Below are 17,921 nucleotides of genomic sequence, written 5' to 3'. Positions count from 1 at the left end.
ATCTGTGCGTTCACACCAGCCCCTGTGCGCAGTGACACAATCAGAAGGTAGCTGTGTATCTGTATCTATAGGGGTGTAGACATCTGTAGGCATAGATCTATATACACGTGGATTGCACACATGTATAATATACATATGTATATTTATTATGTTATATATATTATATATACTCTCCCATCATTTCTTTTAGTGCAGAGAAGCACAGGTTTGTTTTTTTTTTCAATATATGAAATTTATTGTCAAATTGGTTTCCATACAACACCCAGTGCTCATCCCAACAGGTGCCCTCCTCAGTGCCCATCACCCACCCTCCCCTCCCTCCCACTCCCCATCCACCCTCAGTTTGTTCTCAGTTTTTAACAGTCTCTTATGCTTTGGCTCTCTCCCACTCTAACCTCTCTTTTTTTCTTTTTTCCTTCCCCTCCCCCATGGGTTTCTGTTAAGTTTCTCAGGATCCACATAAGAGTGAACACATATGGTATCTGTCTTTCTCTGTGTGGCTTATTTCACTTAGCATCACACTCTCCAGTTCCATCCATGTGGCTACAAAAGGCCAGATTTCATTCTTTCTCATTGCCACGTAGTGTTTCATTGTGTATATAAACCACAATTTCTTTATCCATTCATCAGTTGATGGACATTTAGGCTCTTTCCATCATTTGGCTATTGTTGAGAGTGCTGCTATGAACATTGGGGTACAAGTGCCCCTAAAGCATGGGTTTTTAAAAATTACCAAAAAAAAAATCACAATGTATTTCTCTTCTGCTGTCACGCTCAAGGATGTCTTTCTATTTCTTTCTGACACCTTCGGAAGAAATCTAGAAGGTGGAAATGACAGCAGAAATATACCCAGACACCTGTCAGGCTGCAAGGACATCCATAGCCCAAGGAGTTCGCCCGCTGCCCACTTTGCGAGTGACGGAGCTGAGGCCAGGCTGTTCTCCTCCCTGAAACCCCAGACCATTTCATGTACAGCTCAGAGGAAATCGGCATTAGAATATAACGAGATGTTAGTCGTACATCCATGCCCTCCTTCCTGTATCTGACACGTGTTTATCGAGTGTCTACTGGGTGTCAGCTCTGTGTTCCATATGAGGATATGATACTGAAGAGAACACAGTTTGGGCACACCGACACCCACAGCCTCGGGCAGGAGGATCAACAGGTGATCCAGCCGAGTTTGAGGCTGGATGTTGGCTGTCAGAACAGCACGCGACGCCTGACCCACTGGGGAGCGGTGAGCGCACACAGGGTGCTCTCAGGGAGGAAGCAATGGAGGAGGTGTGCAATTCGAGGCTTGACTGAAGGATTGGCAGAAATGGCCCTAGTGAAGGAAGGGGGTGTGGAGGGGAGCCTTGCGATGGAGCCAGGGATCCAGGTCACAGGGGACTGTGCTCTCCAGGGAGGAGGTGAGTGCAGCGTGGGACCGGGGCTGTATGAAGTTCCGTCTGGGCTCTGGAGACACAGGAGGAAGAAATCATGGAGGTGGGGTTCACGGGGGTGTAGCATACCATGGAACAAACCAGAGAGTCTGGACTTTGTCAGAAGAAACGCACAGAGCTGGGACTCACCTGATTTGGTTGCTTCCCGCTTTAGAAAGGTCCCTGCTACAGAAGAGAAAGTGTGATGGGGGGGACAGGAGGCAGGAAGCCCAGTTAGGAGGCGATCCACTTATCACATGGGTGGCTGTGGTGGCTGAGAATGGGGTTGGGGTGGGGATAGCATTAGATCAAGGAAAAGGGGCAAGTTCTGTACATAGTGTGAGGGAAGGACGCTGCTTCAAGGGAACAGGGAAAGAGTATCCAAGGACAAGAGCAGGTTTCTGCATGGTCGGTCGCCTTGTAACTGGACTAAGGTTACCAGGGGAGGGATAGTCCCAGGACTGGAGGGGATGGTTTCTGTTTTGGAAATAACTGCATTTATGTTCCCTGCACAGACCACTTTTTTTTCTCCCAATTCCCATTCCGTCCTTGCCAAGTGAGAGGATCTTTCTAGCAGGGCACATGCCACCCTGAATAAAGATAAGCCCCAGCGTCCCTGAGAGGGGTGTCCAGCCTTACAACGGCCTCTGGCCAATGGCACGTGAGCAGAAGTCATGGTGTCCTTCCGAGGGACGCCCTAGAGAGCTGTGCTCTTCGTGCTGGAAGGATGGAGCCGAGCAATTGAAGTGATGGACCACAGAGTCTAGAACGGGAAGGAATGGAAGGAAATGAAGGCCAGGGGCAGTAGGGGAAAAGTAGTCAGGTTAGAGGTCCGCAGGGAAAGCCTCACAATTCGGAGCAATGGTTCTCAACCAGGGGAAGGTTCCAGCCTCCTCCCCACTCCCCACGAGGGAGCATTTGGCAGTGGCTGGAGACAGGGAGGGGGGCTCTTCTGCTATTTCACGGAGCAGGAGCGACTAGAGTCTAGTCTCCGTCTGCAGGGTGAATGCTGTTAAGCATCCCATCGTGCATAGGACGTGCACAAACAGCCCCCACCGCCAAACGCTGTGCAGCCACAGTGCCAATAAGGTACAGGTATATAGCGAAACCACAGGCCCTGCCTGGAGGTGTTCGAATTCCTTCACCTGCACGCACACACACATGCGCACGCCATCTGTGCCCTCTGTAAGCCGATCAGAGCTCGTCTGCCGGGCCAGGCTCAGCCCACAGGCGGCCAGTTTGCTTCCTCTGAACTTAAAACTTTGATAAGTTCTTAAGAACATATATGCTCAGAATCGATGAGTTAGGAAGCACACTAAGTCAAGGTGTCCTGCCACCTTACGTGTCCGATTTAAACCTGAGTTATCATCACAGGTAACTTGCAGTAAGATCTATTACAAGGTGTTTTTCTTAAATGTTTTTGACATTTATTCATTTTTGAGAGACAGAGACAGACCATGAGCGGGGGAGGGGCAGAGGGAGAGAGAGAATCCCAAGCAGGCTCTGAGCTGTCAGCACACAACTCAGCCCAATGCGGGGCTTGAACCCATGAACCATGAGATCATGAGCTGAGCCAAAGTCAGACCCTTAACCGACTGAGCTACTCAGGCACCCCTCAAGGTTTCTTAAATTATGGAATCCCCAAACCATATTTTTTTCAGGTGTCTGTAAATAGGAGATCTCGAACAAGAGTCGCTGTTTTTAGCTAACATGTGATGCGATTCTCTCGAAAGACAGGGCTATTAGTGGACCATAGTTGGGGGAGTCCCTGGGAGGAAATCTCCCAGTCTGTTGCTGGAAATGCCGAATGCATTCTCTAAAGACAAAGATAATGCTTAAAAACTACTACTTTTATTATTAATAGTTTATTACTTATTATTATTTATTATTATATTATTATTTATTATTAATAGTTATAATAAAAACTATTATTCCACAGCTCGGGTATGTGACAAGTTAGCTGTCCAGCAAGCTGCAGCCAGAAGAGTACCTTTATTCTGGAGGCTGAGCCACGGTCATTTCATTTGAGTTACTTTCCACAGAATTCTAGGATGTGACAGCCCTTCACCTTTTTGCTGGCGAGGATTTTGCTGGACGAGTTGCTGCTCGCATCTTTAAATTTTATCAGAGGAAGCTTAGGACATATCTTGATTAGCAGAATGAGAATGAACACAACTCTGTTGTCTCTCTTCCCTCATCTATTATTCTTTCCCTGAAAAGCTGATGTCGTGTGGGAATGATGGGCACATCTCTTGGTATGAAACGCATCAGTGCCCAAGGAGACAATCTGTGTTTGAGGGTGGGCACGATATTTAAAGAGTGTTGTCTGCAGGGTTGTGTCCTTGGAGGCTTTCCTCTGGAGGCTGGCATCAGGGTATTTTTTAAGACAAACAGGCAGAAATGTGAGTGCCGACTTCCGTGCTGTAGAGTCCTTGGATCACCCCTCCAGCTCCTTAGGTTGCATCCACGGCAGAAAAAATGAGTGCTCGTTTCGGGATTCAGTCATGTGTCCACAAGAGAAATGTCAAGCAGTTTCTTCCAGAATTCTCAGTTCCCTCCCTGTCCAAAGAAAACCTTTGATCTCAGCTGTAATGTGCTGTGTGCCCCAGCATTGCGCTGGGGATGCCTCTGGCGGGGGTCGGACTGGGTGGGTGGGAGGGAAGAGGCTGAGGGCTGTCGATGGTGTAGGAGACTGATGAAGCTTTGGGGTTTAAGACTCCACGTTCAGCCCAGTTAGGAAAAAGGTCCATTTCACCCCACTGAGGGAAAATGGAATCAGTCACAACTAAGACCCTGCCATGTGGATCAGTCCCCTCCCTGTCGCTAGCTGAAGCTGTTATTTATTCTTCTGCCTGTTTACGGATTGTCCCTTTTTCTCTGGCTGCAGTTTAGGAAACTGGCTAAGAACAGGTCAGACCATTGATGGCACCTCCGTGGGTTTAAGTCCTGACCCCATCACCCGTTTGCCATTCAGTTTCCTCTTTGTAGAAATGGGGAATAATAATACCTCCCTTATTAGGTTTTGGGGAGAATTAAGTGAGATAATGCCTACGGATCACTTAGAACTGGGACTGGCACGTGGAAGGTGGCCGATACACCTCTGTGGAGTGGGGAAGGAATCTTGAATTAAGAGCACAGCACGCGCATTCAAGTTGAGCAATTCTGTGATGTCCTGGGAACACAAGGAGGAAGTTCCAATTCTCGGTGCCCCAAATGTGAATTTAGAGACACTTTTTTTTAAAAAAGAAATTTTTTTAATGTTTATTTATTTTTGAGAGAGAGACCCTGAGTGTGAGTTGGGAAGGGGAAGAAAGAGAGGGAGACACAGAATCCGAAGGAGGCTCCAGGCTCAGAGCTGTCAGCACAGAGCCCGACGCGGGACTCGAACTCACAAATGGTGAGATCATGACCTGAGCCGAGATCAAGAGTCAGACACTCTACTGACTGAGCCACCCAGACGCCCCTCTCTTGCCTGCTCTTAACTGTTTCGTAAGTCCGAGCATCCAGGCTTATTAGGGAAGCATCCGGAGCCACCGAGGGATCAGACCAAGGGAACCTGAAGACTCACGTCTGTCAGGGAAGGAGCCTGCTGGGCACCCAGCAGACAGACTCCGATGGCCCTTCTTCCAGCACCTGTCCCAGATGATGCCACTGTGTAATGTCGCACGGCCAGCCTCCTCCAGAATGGGAGCACTCGGTGGGCCGATGCCAGCCCATCGCGTGCGTATTCGGTAAGAATGAAAACCTTGACAGGAGAGTATAGACAACAGTGCTTTGTGCAGAGTATGGCACCTGCCCCCAAGGGCAATGGGTCGATTCTCACGATGTCAGCCTCCAGTTAGGAAAAGTCTTTCAGATGGGTCATCCCTGTTTTTTTCTCATGGAAACAGAAATGCGAATTAGAACTGAAACATTGCACACGGGGTGGGGTGCCTGCACCCCGTAGAAGGCAGCCTGACGGTCACACCCCAGCCCCTCTGACCCTGGCCAGCAGTGCGGGCTTTGAAGTCCGGAGGACCTGCCAGTGTGCCCCTCACGGCCACCTGGCCTCGCTGAGTCTGCTGGGGGAAGAGTCAGTGCTTCACAGATGCCCGGGACATTGCCGGCCCCCAGTGCAGACGGAGACACAAACATGGTGAGTCCCACGCTGGCTCTTTGGAGTTCCGCTTAGAAGGAGCACACGTCCTGCTGTTCACGTTTGACCAGTCACACCGAGTCACATGGCCACGCCTGCAGTGAGTAGGGCAAGGGGAGAAAGTGCCGACGTATCCGGAACAGTTTCCTGTACTGCCGGTGTTGTGTGCCTACGACTGAGTTGTGTATCTAGTCATCTGTGGTGGTTTCCTTGAGGGACTGCGTCTGAACCTCAAATTATTCTGTTTCCCTCCTTGTGATCTTTCCTCACATTGACTCCAGTATGACTTCTTTTTATCTCTTGTTGTCGCCTCCTCTTGTCGTTGGGATTATCAGCATCTCCGCCTCCCTTCTTCTCAGAAGAAATCTTTTGGCCACCTGTACGTCACAGGGCTTTTTCCCCCGCAAAATCCGGGAGATTGGTTGGTCTTCACACATTTTCTCTACAGTGTTTTTCCACAACTCGCTTCACCTGTTTCAGGCCGGAGGGTGTTCCTTGCCTGTGGGCAGATAATCTTGGAAAGGCAGATGAGACCAGAATTAACACCACTCTGGAGCATTTTACTTTTTTACTTTGTGTCGTGTGATGGCGGAGGTCCGTTTGCATTTTGAGATCTCCTTTGGGTGATTCAAACACTGCTGGTTGAGTTGTGTTGGGCTCAGACCTCGTGGGTGCAGGGGCCTGACAGGTGCACGTGATTGTTCGGGACCCCTCCTGCCATCTTGCTCTGGGTGCTGTGTGCTGTGGTCTGTCCCGCAGGCTGGTCGGGGGAAAAGAAAAGTGCCTCTTCTTTTAGGACCTCCATATTCTCCCCTCCAAGGATTGAAGATTTCCACCTTATCAGTGATTTTTTTCCCCAGCAGAGGCTCTCTTTTTGAGAATTGAATTGACAGTTGACGGTAAACAGTTCAAGGTTAAGAGTATCAGTTTGCCATCAGCCATGACAGTAAGTATAGTCTATACTTGGACTTGATTGGCTTTGTTCTCTAACTTCTTTGAACTAGAGAGTCGTCACCAGATAGTGAAAATTTATTCTCCTACCGTCTGTGAATAATGATGCGCACTCTAAATGCCTCTCGGTCTCCTCGCTGAGCTTGCAAATCGAGTTGGTGGAAAGAGTGATCGGTGGCCGTGAAGCCAGAAGACACAAGTTCCATTTGGTCTGGACTCCCTAGTGAACACCCCCTCACTCTACCCCTGTGAACCACACCTATATCTAGTTTGCCCCCCCCTTTTTTTTTTGGTCAAAAATGTTTAAATTTAAATGAAATTGAATGTGACCAGGGTTTGTAAAATGAGGCAGCAGTGTAAGTATGTCATGAAAGGACTTACCGTTTTGTGAAAGGAAATGGCGATTTGTTGAATACGTGTTGATTTTAACGCGCACGAAGCAGTCCCGTTTTCCTAGACTGTGAGATAAAGAGGCTAGCTTTCCCTGTGCCCACAAACACTGGCCATTACATGCCACGCCAGGATTTCCGTCTCTTCATTCTCCTCCCCCTCCGCATTGAAGTCTGTCTTCTTTTTTTTTTTTTAATTTTTTTTTTTCAACGTTTATTTTTGGGACAGAGAGAGAGCATGAACGGGGGAGGGGCAGAGAGAGAGGGAGACACAGAATCAGAAACAGGCTCCAGGCTCCGAGCCATCAGCCCAGAGCCTGACGCGGGGCTCGAACTCATGGACCGCGAGATCGTGACCTGGCTGAAGTCGGACACTTAACCGACTGCGCCACCCAGGCGCCCCTGAAATCTGTCTTCAAGAGCCAGCACACGCTCCGTCTCCTGTCCCCTTTGTCAAGATTCCAAGTGGTCACTCCTTTCTCATAGTCCTGCTGACAGTTTGTGCCACCATGTTGGGACTTGAGCACTTGGGTTCTTTCTTCCATGTGTTACCAATTGTTCAACTCCAAAACGCTGAGACGTAAATTCTAGAAAGGGTCTCCTGTGGTTCCATCAAGTGCTAGGAATCCACATGGACACAGAGACCATCAGCTCACCTAGCTCAATAGATAAATGTTTTAGACCGCCACACTAGGACTCAAAGGCTGGAGTGCTTTGGTTGAGGTGTTCTAGATAATGGCAGAAAAAGGTCAGGAACCAACGTCTTATTCCATTTTGGTGTTGTTTCTACTACAGAGCGCTGCTACTCTCTAAGTATGTTTGTAACTGAATTTTTTTTTAAGACAAAGACGAAGCGAGGCCATTAAAACAAGAAGAGTATTCAGTGTATCCTGAATAATTGACGTGACGCAGGATTTTTAAGGAAGGGCCTAAAAGAAACAAACTAAATTTAATAACAGGAAACAGCAACAGTAGTAGTTGTTACTAGACCTTAATTTGGGGGATGTGCCATTGTTGTTCAAGGTTGGTGTCAGGGGAAGATGCTTATTTTCTGAGACCAGCAGACATGAAGCAGGCTGCAAGGGCAGATATGAACTGGGAAAGGTGTTGACATATCTTTATGTCCCTGGCAGGTGTTTTCCAAGTACCGTGTTTTTAGCATTTGTTCCTGAATGGACACGTTGTCCTTTCATGCTGCAGGACAGTGTTGAACGACATCATCTGTCTCCTAAGCACCACAGGGAACCCAGTGGCTGCTTAGGAATCTGGAATTTCCATTCTGATAGCTACTTTTTGTTGGGAGGAGAAATGTCGGTAACAATATCCCTTCTGTTCATTGCATTGGTTTGGCATTCTGATATGACTGAATTGCGCTTAAAATAAGCACAAAATAGAAGTAAGAATTTTGAAAGGTAAGCGGTTTTTTTTAAGTTTACAAAAGGAGAATGTCACTGTCTTTCTCCCCTTTGAAAAATTCAGCAGATTTAAATTTTTATTACATGCATGGCTTATTGAAGGCACAAGGCATCACATGCATTATAATATCTTAGCTCAAAATTTAAGTACACGTCTTCTTTGCTTAAATTGGATTTTCCTATCAATCCAAATAATCTCCAGATGAGCATAAAAATAGAAAGGTATAATATCTCCTTTGTTTCTTTATATTAGAAACACTTTGGAGCCCAGAGTGTCCTAAACTTTCATCAAGAATGCATTGAAATTTACTAACTCTGTATCTCTTTCATGAGGCATTTCAAAGGACAAATTATAGGGAAAAAAATTAATGAATAATAATCGGAGGTTTAATAAAAAGGATGTGTTGAAATGGACCCCTCATACCAATGCCAAGTTATTTATCGATAACCTTTGAATATGCCAGAATCAGTCACATTTTCTGTCCTTAAGATGGTCTTTACTAGGAAGAGAGAGTAGTAATGCTATGCATCAGTCAGTCTAATGACAAGTTAAGTTTCCAAATGTCCCCTCAAAGAGTTTCTCCAGTGTGCCTGGAAGGACAGTGTAGCTAGGTTATGTCCAGTGTTAAGCACTTACATTTGTATGCTGCTTTCAGATAATTTGGGAGGGCATGTGGCTACATGAGCAAAATGCTGAAGTATTAATGAAAATATTAATCTTGTCACATTATGAACTTAGTTGAAATTTATCATGTGTGTCATAATATTGGGCTTTTTTTTCTTCAAAGTATAGCATTTTATAGGGAGAAAAAAAAGATAAATTTAAAAGTATCTAGGGGCGCCTGGGTGGCTCAGTCGGTTGAGTGTCCGACTTCGTCTCAGGTCATGATCTCGCGGTTTGTGGGTTCCCGCCCCACATCGGGCTCTGTACTGACAGCTCGGAGCCCGGAGCCTACTTCGGATGCTGTGTCTCCCTCTCTCTCTGCCCCTCCCGTCTCACACTCTGTCTCTCTCTCAGAAATAAATAAACAAAAAAATTTTTTTAATAAAAAATAAAATGAAGGTATCTAGATTCACACATTTCAGTACAGGCTTTTAGTTGAGGCTCACACTCGTGCCCAATGCTGTGATCACCAAGAGGACATGGGTAGACAGCAAAGCATGGACCCCATTCATGAGCTCTGATCAGAGGTTGTACGATCCACTGGTGGTACCAGAATTGCATGGTAGTGGGGAAGCCTTGGGTTCTTTTATCTGTCTGGTTGGCTGTTACTAAAAATCTTAATTCCAGTCTAAATTCACATGGATTGTTGAACACTTATAAAAAGAAGAAGAAAATTTTGGCTTTTACTATATATATATATATATACACACACACACACACACACACACACACATACATATCTTGTATTTTTGCAACTACCTATAAAAAGCCAGTCATCCGTCTACATTTGAGTCTAAAATAAAAATCATAATTTACATTTGGTCATTAAATGAAGCTATGGGCATGAAAGAGAATTACTATATTGGATTCTTCTTTTTTATTCATGGACTCTGTCCTTGAGGAAAGGCTTACCTCTGTGAGCTTTGGGGTTTAGTCTGTTCTTATTACAGAGTATATGAGAGAAGATGCTTGGAAGGTCTCAGTGAGGTTTACCCCCATGCAGACCCTAAGACAAGGACCTGGTTATAATCATTCATTTGGGAAGTGGTTGTAGGTAGCAGAGTGAGGGAGTGGACCAGGGAGGGAGGTCAGCTATTGGAAGGGGCCATTGGTGGCATCTGGGGCTCAACCCTGCTGGAGACCCTCAGAGGGAGGTGTGGATCATGCTCAGATCTTCCCACCCACTGGGGGGTGTGGGTGCGGAAGCTGGAGTGCTTATCCACCAGTTACTTACTCATTGGTTACTTACAAAAATATAAGGAGCAGTAGGCTGCAGATGGCCTCCAGGGAAGACAGAGTGGAACATGGGCAGGACAGCACTGGCTAAGAAGTGTGGTTAGAAACAAGTATCAACAGTGAGAAGGTCTACTGATTGTTTTAAATTCTACGGAAGACTGCACAGAATCCACACGTACACACAGGCCATCATCGTAAGATAGTAGAGCAGAACTCAATAAATTGAGCATTATGACCTGGTAACTTTTTAAAAAAAATTTTTTAACATTTATTTATTTTTGAGACAGACAGAGACAGAGTGCGAGCAGGGGAGGGGCAGAGAGAGAGGGAGACTCAGAACCCAAAGCAGGCTCCAGGCTCTGAGCTGTCAGCACAGAGCCCGACGCGGCTCGAACTCACGAACCGTGAGATCATGACCTGAACCGAAGTCGGCCACCCAACCGACGGAGCCACCCACGTGCCCCTGAGGTGGTAACTTTTGTTTTTTCATAGCCTTCAAGTCCCCCATCACCCATCGCAAAGAATACACACTTGGTTCTAATGTAATTAAGCGAATCTCCAGACATGTCTGTGGACACACAGATTCCACTGGGATTTCATAAAAGATAGCCTAGGTCCAGATTTATAATCTGTTAAAATTGTTTTTGAGTTTATTTACTTATTTTGAGAGAAAGAGCACAGCAGAGGAGAGGCAGAGAGAAGGAGAGACAGAATCCCAAGCAGGCTCCGTGCTGTCAGCGCAGAGCCCGACGTGGGGCTTAAGCTCACGAACCTTGACGTCATGACCTGAGCTGAGATCAAGAGTTGGACGCTTAACTGACTGAGCCACCCAGGTGCCCCGATTTATCATCTGTTATATTGTACAAGCTAACATTCCTTCCTACTGTTTTAGAAGTTGACAAATGTACAGTCTGTGTCTGCTTGCTGTGATCATGACAGAGATTTGATGGCATCTTGGAACAACATGCCTCCCTTTGCTTCCACCCGGGGCTGCTCTATTCATGTCTGTAGAGTATGAGCAGACAGGCCTCTTGATTATTTCTGATGGCCATTTCACGTGTCCCTCACTGGCCTTCCCCTATTTGTTGAAATAGATTTTTAACATAACGACTCCTTTGTGAGTATCTATTTTCATGTCATTAGTAGTTGCTTGGGCTTCTGGGCTCCAAATGGCTCCTTTTTCTCTGGGGCTACCTGTGTCTTTACTCAACCAAAATATTACTTGCTTTTTTTATTCCTTTATTGAATTCAACATTTTGCAACCCTCTGGTGTTGTTTATCCTGGCCCCTGGCTGCCTGCTGAGATGTCTCACGCAGTCAGACATGGTTTCTGCTCTTGCAACATTTTGCTTAGGTCCAGAATTTCTTCACTTTAAACTAACATGATGCTGCTGTATTGTTAGATCCTTAGTGAAAGTTGGGGAGTAACAGAAGGGACTTTGAGCTTAGGATAGGAATCATATCAGAATGTAGTTTTTTTTTTTTTTAATTTTTTTTTTCAACGTTTATTTATTTTTGGGACAGAGAGAGACAGAGCATGAACGGGGGAGGGGCAGAGAGAGAGGGAGACACAGAATCGGAAACAGGCTCCAGGCTCCGAGCCATCAGCCCAGAGCCTGACGCGGGGCTCGAACTCACGGACCGCGAGATCGTGACCTGGCTGAAGTCGGACGCTTAACCGACTGCGCCACCCAGGCGCCCCAGAATGTAGTTTCAAGTGGTTATCAGTGCTCAGCCATTTCCCAACACGGGGGCACTTGGAATGTGCTCTTTTTCCTTGGGTGCAGCCTGTTCGTATGAAACTGGGGTCCCTCCTCACCCTACATGACCTGTCCACTCCTTCCCTCCATTCCCTGGGCCCATAACCACAGTGTGATAGTCTACCAGACGGGAGAACCCAAAGCAATCACTACCTTCTTTTGCAGAATAGTTAAGGTTTCCTTTGTGTGAGCATCACTGATCTCGACTTTGCCTGGGCCTGGGAAAAATTTTTGTGATCAAGAAAGTCTTTAATATGAGCACTGCCTACCCAGGTCCCCAGGTCCCCAGGTCCCCACCACGGTCATCACTGACAGTGAACAGAAGCTTCAAAATTAGATTTTTCTTTGATGTATCCCAGATAAAATGCATGGCAGGTCATTCATTCATTCATTCAAATAACTACAGAGCAAATACTCCTTTCCAGGAATTCTTCTAGGAATTGAGCAATAAAGCAACATACAAGGTCTCCCTTCACTTACCTTTATGTCACCAGTCTCTGTGAGTGGGAGGAACCACACTCAAGCATGTATCTCCAGTGTCCACAGCAAACACTAGTACTTCCTCTCTCTCAAAAAAAAATTTGTTTTCTCTAAAAATGTATGTGGACTTCTCCATCCTTTCCCCAAAGACTGAAGTATCTATGAAGTCTATCATTTTGGTATTAAGTTATACCAGCTTTCTTTTCATTAAGGTTTTCATGATTTATCTTTTTTTGTATATTTTCTGAATTTCTGCATTCTTATATTTAAGGTGTACTACTGGAATAGTTAGAATTACATTTTGTCTTTTTTTTTTAAATCCAGTCTGGACGGTATTAGCCAAGTAATTGGAATATTTAGTTCATTTATATTTCTTTTTATAAGAGAACAAATCTACACCTTTCTTTATTTACTTTTCAGTTAGTTTAAATCCTTGGAGGGTACAGCATCACACGGATTCTGTGGCCAATGGCTTTAGCAGGAAGGTTGCTTCAGAATTTGGCACGAACCGTGCCAGTGTTTCCATGAGCATGACTTACTTTTCCCCAGGTTTCTCTGCTTTTGTTCAGTTTGCCACCAGGAGTCACTGTGTTGTTCTTTGCTTTGTACACATCAGCACATCTCTTGCCTAGACTGAATTTCATTTCGAGCACAAACACCTTCCATTTTAAGAAGATCTGGGTTCCCCCTCTGGTTCTGGAGACCCCACTTACAGCCAGCAAAAATGGCTTTGGATCAGAGCCTTCCAGATATATTTGTCATTTCAGGAGTCCTGTTCCCAGCAGGTTCCAAGATGGCGGAAAAAGCTAGTTCGTTTACATTTAATGTAATTCTGATATAACAGACCATTTTATGACTTATTTTCTGCTTGTTTCACCTGTTTTAAGTTTTCTTTGACTCTTCATTATGACTTATTTTGAATAAATAAGAATTCCTTTCTCATTTTTACTGTTAGCCTATTAGTCATACATTCTTTCACTCTTTGTGGCTAATGTGGAACTCGCATCCATTCTTCACTTACTGTCGTCTAGTATAAACTGCTACCTGTGCCACTTCCCATACAATCCTAGGACCTCAGAACATGTTAACTCCACTACTGCCATTTCACTTTTAGTGTTAATGCCATTGTGGGTTTCATACCTGTTACATTTTAGATGACCCAAGACATTATCCTCATTATTTTGCACAATTAATATTAATTTATATTTTCCCGGATGTATATATGGACATTTAGCTTATTAAAAACTTCTGATTTCTCCATTTTATGAACTTAAATGGAATCATCAAGAAGAATTTAACAAAAGTAAGAACATAATTATTAAATAAAAGGTGTCTTCTTAATCTCTTAAGTACCAATAAAATTCTCTTTGGCATGTCAGGGCCAGCACGTAGGTTATGACAGCTGTTAGCACTTTGCCCTCTACCTAACTGCCTCTTTTTGCAAGGAGATTGGTAATACTAATCAGATAGGGGTGGTGTTTTGACTCATTTTTTTCACATGAATAGCGGGTCCTCCTGGACTATTCGTTTCCCTTCTGCTTCCCAGATCTCAGGCATGCGGCGTCCTTCGAACACCAGCCTGTTCCTCTGGCCTCATCTGATGGCAAGGGTACTGTGGGTGGGCTCCCTGCTGGAGTATGAACAACATGATATCACAGATGTTGACTCTATCTCCTTTGCATCTACCATTAGTGCTTATCATGGGGTCTGGCATTTAATAGGCAATGATGGATGTTTTCTGAGTGGGTGAACAAATTGATGAATGACTGAACAAATGAGCAGCACTCAGTTACGCCAGTGTCTGGTGAAGCACTCTACCAGGCACTGAGATCCCTACCAGAGGTGCCCACTCGGCCTCCTTCTGGCTTTGCAGCTGTTTTTAACTGGAGCAGGCTGGGGGCGGGCTCTCGTGGGGGTCTTCTCATGTGCATCAGGATGTACTCCTGGCCTTTCCTCTGCTCCTTCGGTGGATGTTCCCAGCAGCCACCAAAATGATCTGCCCTGGGGAATGGCCCAGAGAGGGACACCAGCCCTGTAAACCTAGGAGCAAAGCCCAGCTTCCCCTGCCCTCCCCCACTATTTTTTCACCACTTTGTCCAAAGGGAAAAAAAAATTTAAGAAAGAAACAAGAGACAGAAACTGTGCAAGATAGAGAAAAGATTTCATTCAACAAATGTTTTTTAAACCAACACCAAATACCGGTTGCCAAATGCACAATACGTAAAGAGTGTGGCGTTTTCTCCTATAAATTAATGTTTAAAATTATTAAGGATGAGTATAAACTTTCAAAGAATGCTCTTCTATGATACTTTCTTCCAAAAATATTGCATATTTTCCTGGAAGAGAGTGGGGAAAAAAACGCCACTCTAGCTACAATAAGTACATTTTCAAATAAGTGTAATATTATATGCTATTGTTTACTGTACTTAAAGACCAAAAACACAAGAAAGGCTCCTACTTGACCATTTCCGTGTGCTCCCCCTGTAGTCTTTTGTACATGACATTTTACAGATGCTATTTCTGAATCCACCTTTATGATAGTTTAGAATCGCTAAAGGGGATTGGATGGTCATCACAGAGGAAATGAGATATTTGAAAATATTTGACTGTCTCATTTAGGAAATGTGGAGTATTTGTTGACTTTCTGAAATGCAATAAAGCTTGTACTTTATCTCTCAAATGAGCAGGCAGGCGAAAATGAGTGTTTTCTATCTCAGACTGACCGTTGGTTTCTGGCATTTTTATATCATTTCTGCTTTACTACTTTAAAATCAAAGTAGATAAATAATACCCTTGGGGGAAATAACTTTGCCTTCCTTTATTCCCCACTCTGAAGAACACACACTCAGAACTCAATAAATAATATAACACACTCTGACCTTAGAAATTTTGATTTTTTTCAACGTGTATTTCTACACTCCATATGGTAACTTGTTGGACAGAGTCCTCAGATTGGCCCCACTGCAGATCGGCGGTGGTTTCCAATATCGCTGGGATGTTACCTTAATGATTTGAAATCTCTCGGTCTTTCTCCCACGCCTCGTTTCAGGAGCGTCTCCTGCTGTCTCTGTTGCCGGCTCACATAGCCATGGAGATGAAAGCTGAGATCATCCAGAGGCTGCAGGGCCCCAAAGCCGGCCAAATGGAAAACACAAACAACTTTCACAACCTGTATGTTAAGCGACACACCAATGTGAGGTATGTATGTCCCTCTGTCCCCGCTCCTCAGCGAGTCTGGGGAGCCATTTGCCAGACGGGGGACATTTTCACCTGGAAGCTCGTGTCTTCCCAAGTCCTACCTCTGCTGAAACTGTTAACACGGTTCCACCCACCCTTCTGCTGCCTCTTGGGTTCTTCACATGAAGAGAAGAAAATAGAATCTTCTTCATGGTATTAGATTGTGTTGTCCATCATGGCCCTGCTTTCTATGGCTGACCTTCCTTCCCAAGAGAGAGAGGTGGTTTCTGGAGTGCTTATTCTAGGAAGCTCATGGTCAGATCTCACGGCATCCCCGGAGCCCAGCACGCTCAGCATTGTAGTAAGATTGAAGGTAGGGTCAGTGGGCTCTTGATATAAGAACCGATTCCTCAAGACGAGCTTGGCAGGGTCAGGGCCTCAGTGAAGCTAGCATTTCCTGTCCATCAGGAATGATGGGCTTCTGGGGTGTGGCCAACCAGTGACCAGTATCACAGGGGACTGATAGGCACCTTAATTCATTGATGGTGAAAGTTCCTGCTTTCCAAGTCTCCCATAGTCTGTCCTGTCTCTTCCCAGGGAGCCATTCCCGAAATCACAGTACTTGGAAAACCAGCATGTTACCAGCATAGGATTGAGGTCCAGGAGGAGAACCGTGAGAGGCCTCCTTCTCCCCTAGCTCCAGAGAGGAGCAGTCCAGCCTCTCACTTCAGCATGGGGAGGGGGTTTCCTCCCATGCTTCCCATCTCCCAACTGCAGGACACAACCCTTCCTTACATGGGTGCCCGGTCCCTCACTCCTCTCTGACTCCCCTCACCCCCGTTCCTCATACAAAAAGCCTTTGGGCTTTGTCCTTACATCCATTCAACTATATTGCACTGATGCTTTTTATTCTCACCAGGTTATCTCCATAAGTACCTTGTGCATCTGTTCTCATTCATTCATTCCACCTTCACGTTATCACCCACCCTGTTCAATAGTTCAAGAACGACAACCACAAACACATCTACAATTTGCTGAGCATTGACGAATTGCCTTTTGCTCTCAAGCGCAGACCCTTTCTGGTGCATGATGCTGGCTTCCAGTCTAGTTGCCTCAAGTCAATGATTTTTGAAGTTCATTATTAAGAAACATACTTAACTGCAATTGAAACACACAGCTAAGACAAATCTCAGTTTGACCTCAGAATTTAGGATAGGTGCGTAGGGCTAGTGTTGAACGTGGCCCAAGCATGCACAGAGCTAAATGTATGATGAGAAATGCATCTTGGGATGGGAATCACAGAAAAAAGTTACATATCAGTAGGAACTAAGGAAGCATTGGATAAATGAAGAATCAGAGGTAAAAAAAATTTTTTTTAAGTCCTTAGCATTTTGAGAGATTAAAAAAAAATAGATGTATTTCAAGAACATTCACACATGTTAAGGAGTAAGATTATTTAAAACACTGGCCTGCCTTCAGGTTTTTAAGTGTTTCACCTAAAAAATTAAAGAAAAAAACATTCTCCCACTATCTAACAAGGTGTATTAACAATAGAAATTGCCCTTTCCAGACTTAGCTGTCCAAAAATCAGCAATATCTCTCCTATCTCAGGAAATACTTCTAAGTCACACATGGAGTATTTAAAACGTGAAGATAAATGCAGCTGTGTCTAAACAGGGTCCCGTGGGGCGCCTGGGTGGCACAGTCGGTTAAGTGTCCGGCTTCAGCCAGGTCACAGTCTCGCGGTCCGGGAGTTCGAGCCCCGCGTCGGGCTCTGGGCTGATGGCTCAGAGCCTGGAGCCTGTTTCCGATTCTGTATCTCCCTCTCTCTCTGCCCCTCCCCTGTTCATGCTCTGTCTCTCTCTGTCCCCAAAAAAATAAATAAACGTTGAAAAAAAAAATTAAAAATAAATAAATAAATAAATAAACAGGGTCCCAGAACATCTTTAAGTACCTGTGATACAATCCAGGAACAGAGAGACCTGTAAAAATGCGTGGCCATGCCACCAACCTCAGGCTGTTGATGAAGGCTCCCATGCTGTCTTAGTTAGCACTTTCTACCTAACAGAGTATCCCCCAGACCTCGTGGTATAAAACATCAATAGACACCATCTCACAGTTTCTGTTTGTCAGACCTTGAGAGCAACTTAGCCTGGTGGTTCTGCCTTACACTCTTTTGTGAGGATTCAGGCCTGCCATTGGGCAGGCTGCCGGGGGGTGGGGGGGATCTGCCTCCGAGGTGGCCCCTCAGATAATTTGCAGTTTATCCCAACTGTTGGCTGGAGGCCTCAGT

At 45.3% G+C, this 17,921-nt stretch overlaps 1 protein-coding gene across 3 annotated transcripts in view; it reads left to right on the top strand.

Moving 5' to 3' along the window:
• Positions 1 to 17,921, top strand: part of ADCY2 (adenylate cyclase 2) — a 414,481-nt gene that overhangs the window by 267,290 nt on the left and 129,270 nt on the right. For all 3 annotated transcript variants that reach the window (XM_043601271.1, XM_043601263.1, XM_043601281.1), the window contains one exon: positions 15,501 to 15,649. In XM_043601271.1, coding sequence (XP_043457206.1) covers positions 15,501 to 15,649 — 149 coding nt within the window. The remainder of the gene's footprint in view (positions 1 to 15,500; positions 15,650 to 17,921) is intronic.

Source organism: Prionailurus bengalensis, chromosome A1 (assembly GCF_016509475.1).
Source record: "Prionailurus bengalensis isolate Pbe53 chromosome A1, Fcat_Pben_1.1_paternal_pri, whole genome shotgun sequence".
Lineage (NCBI taxonomy): Eukaryota > Metazoa > Chordata > Mammalia > Carnivora > Felidae > Prionailurus > Prionailurus bengalensis.
Note: the sequence above shows the minus strand (reverse complement) of the source record. Positions and strands in the feature narration are given on the sequence as shown.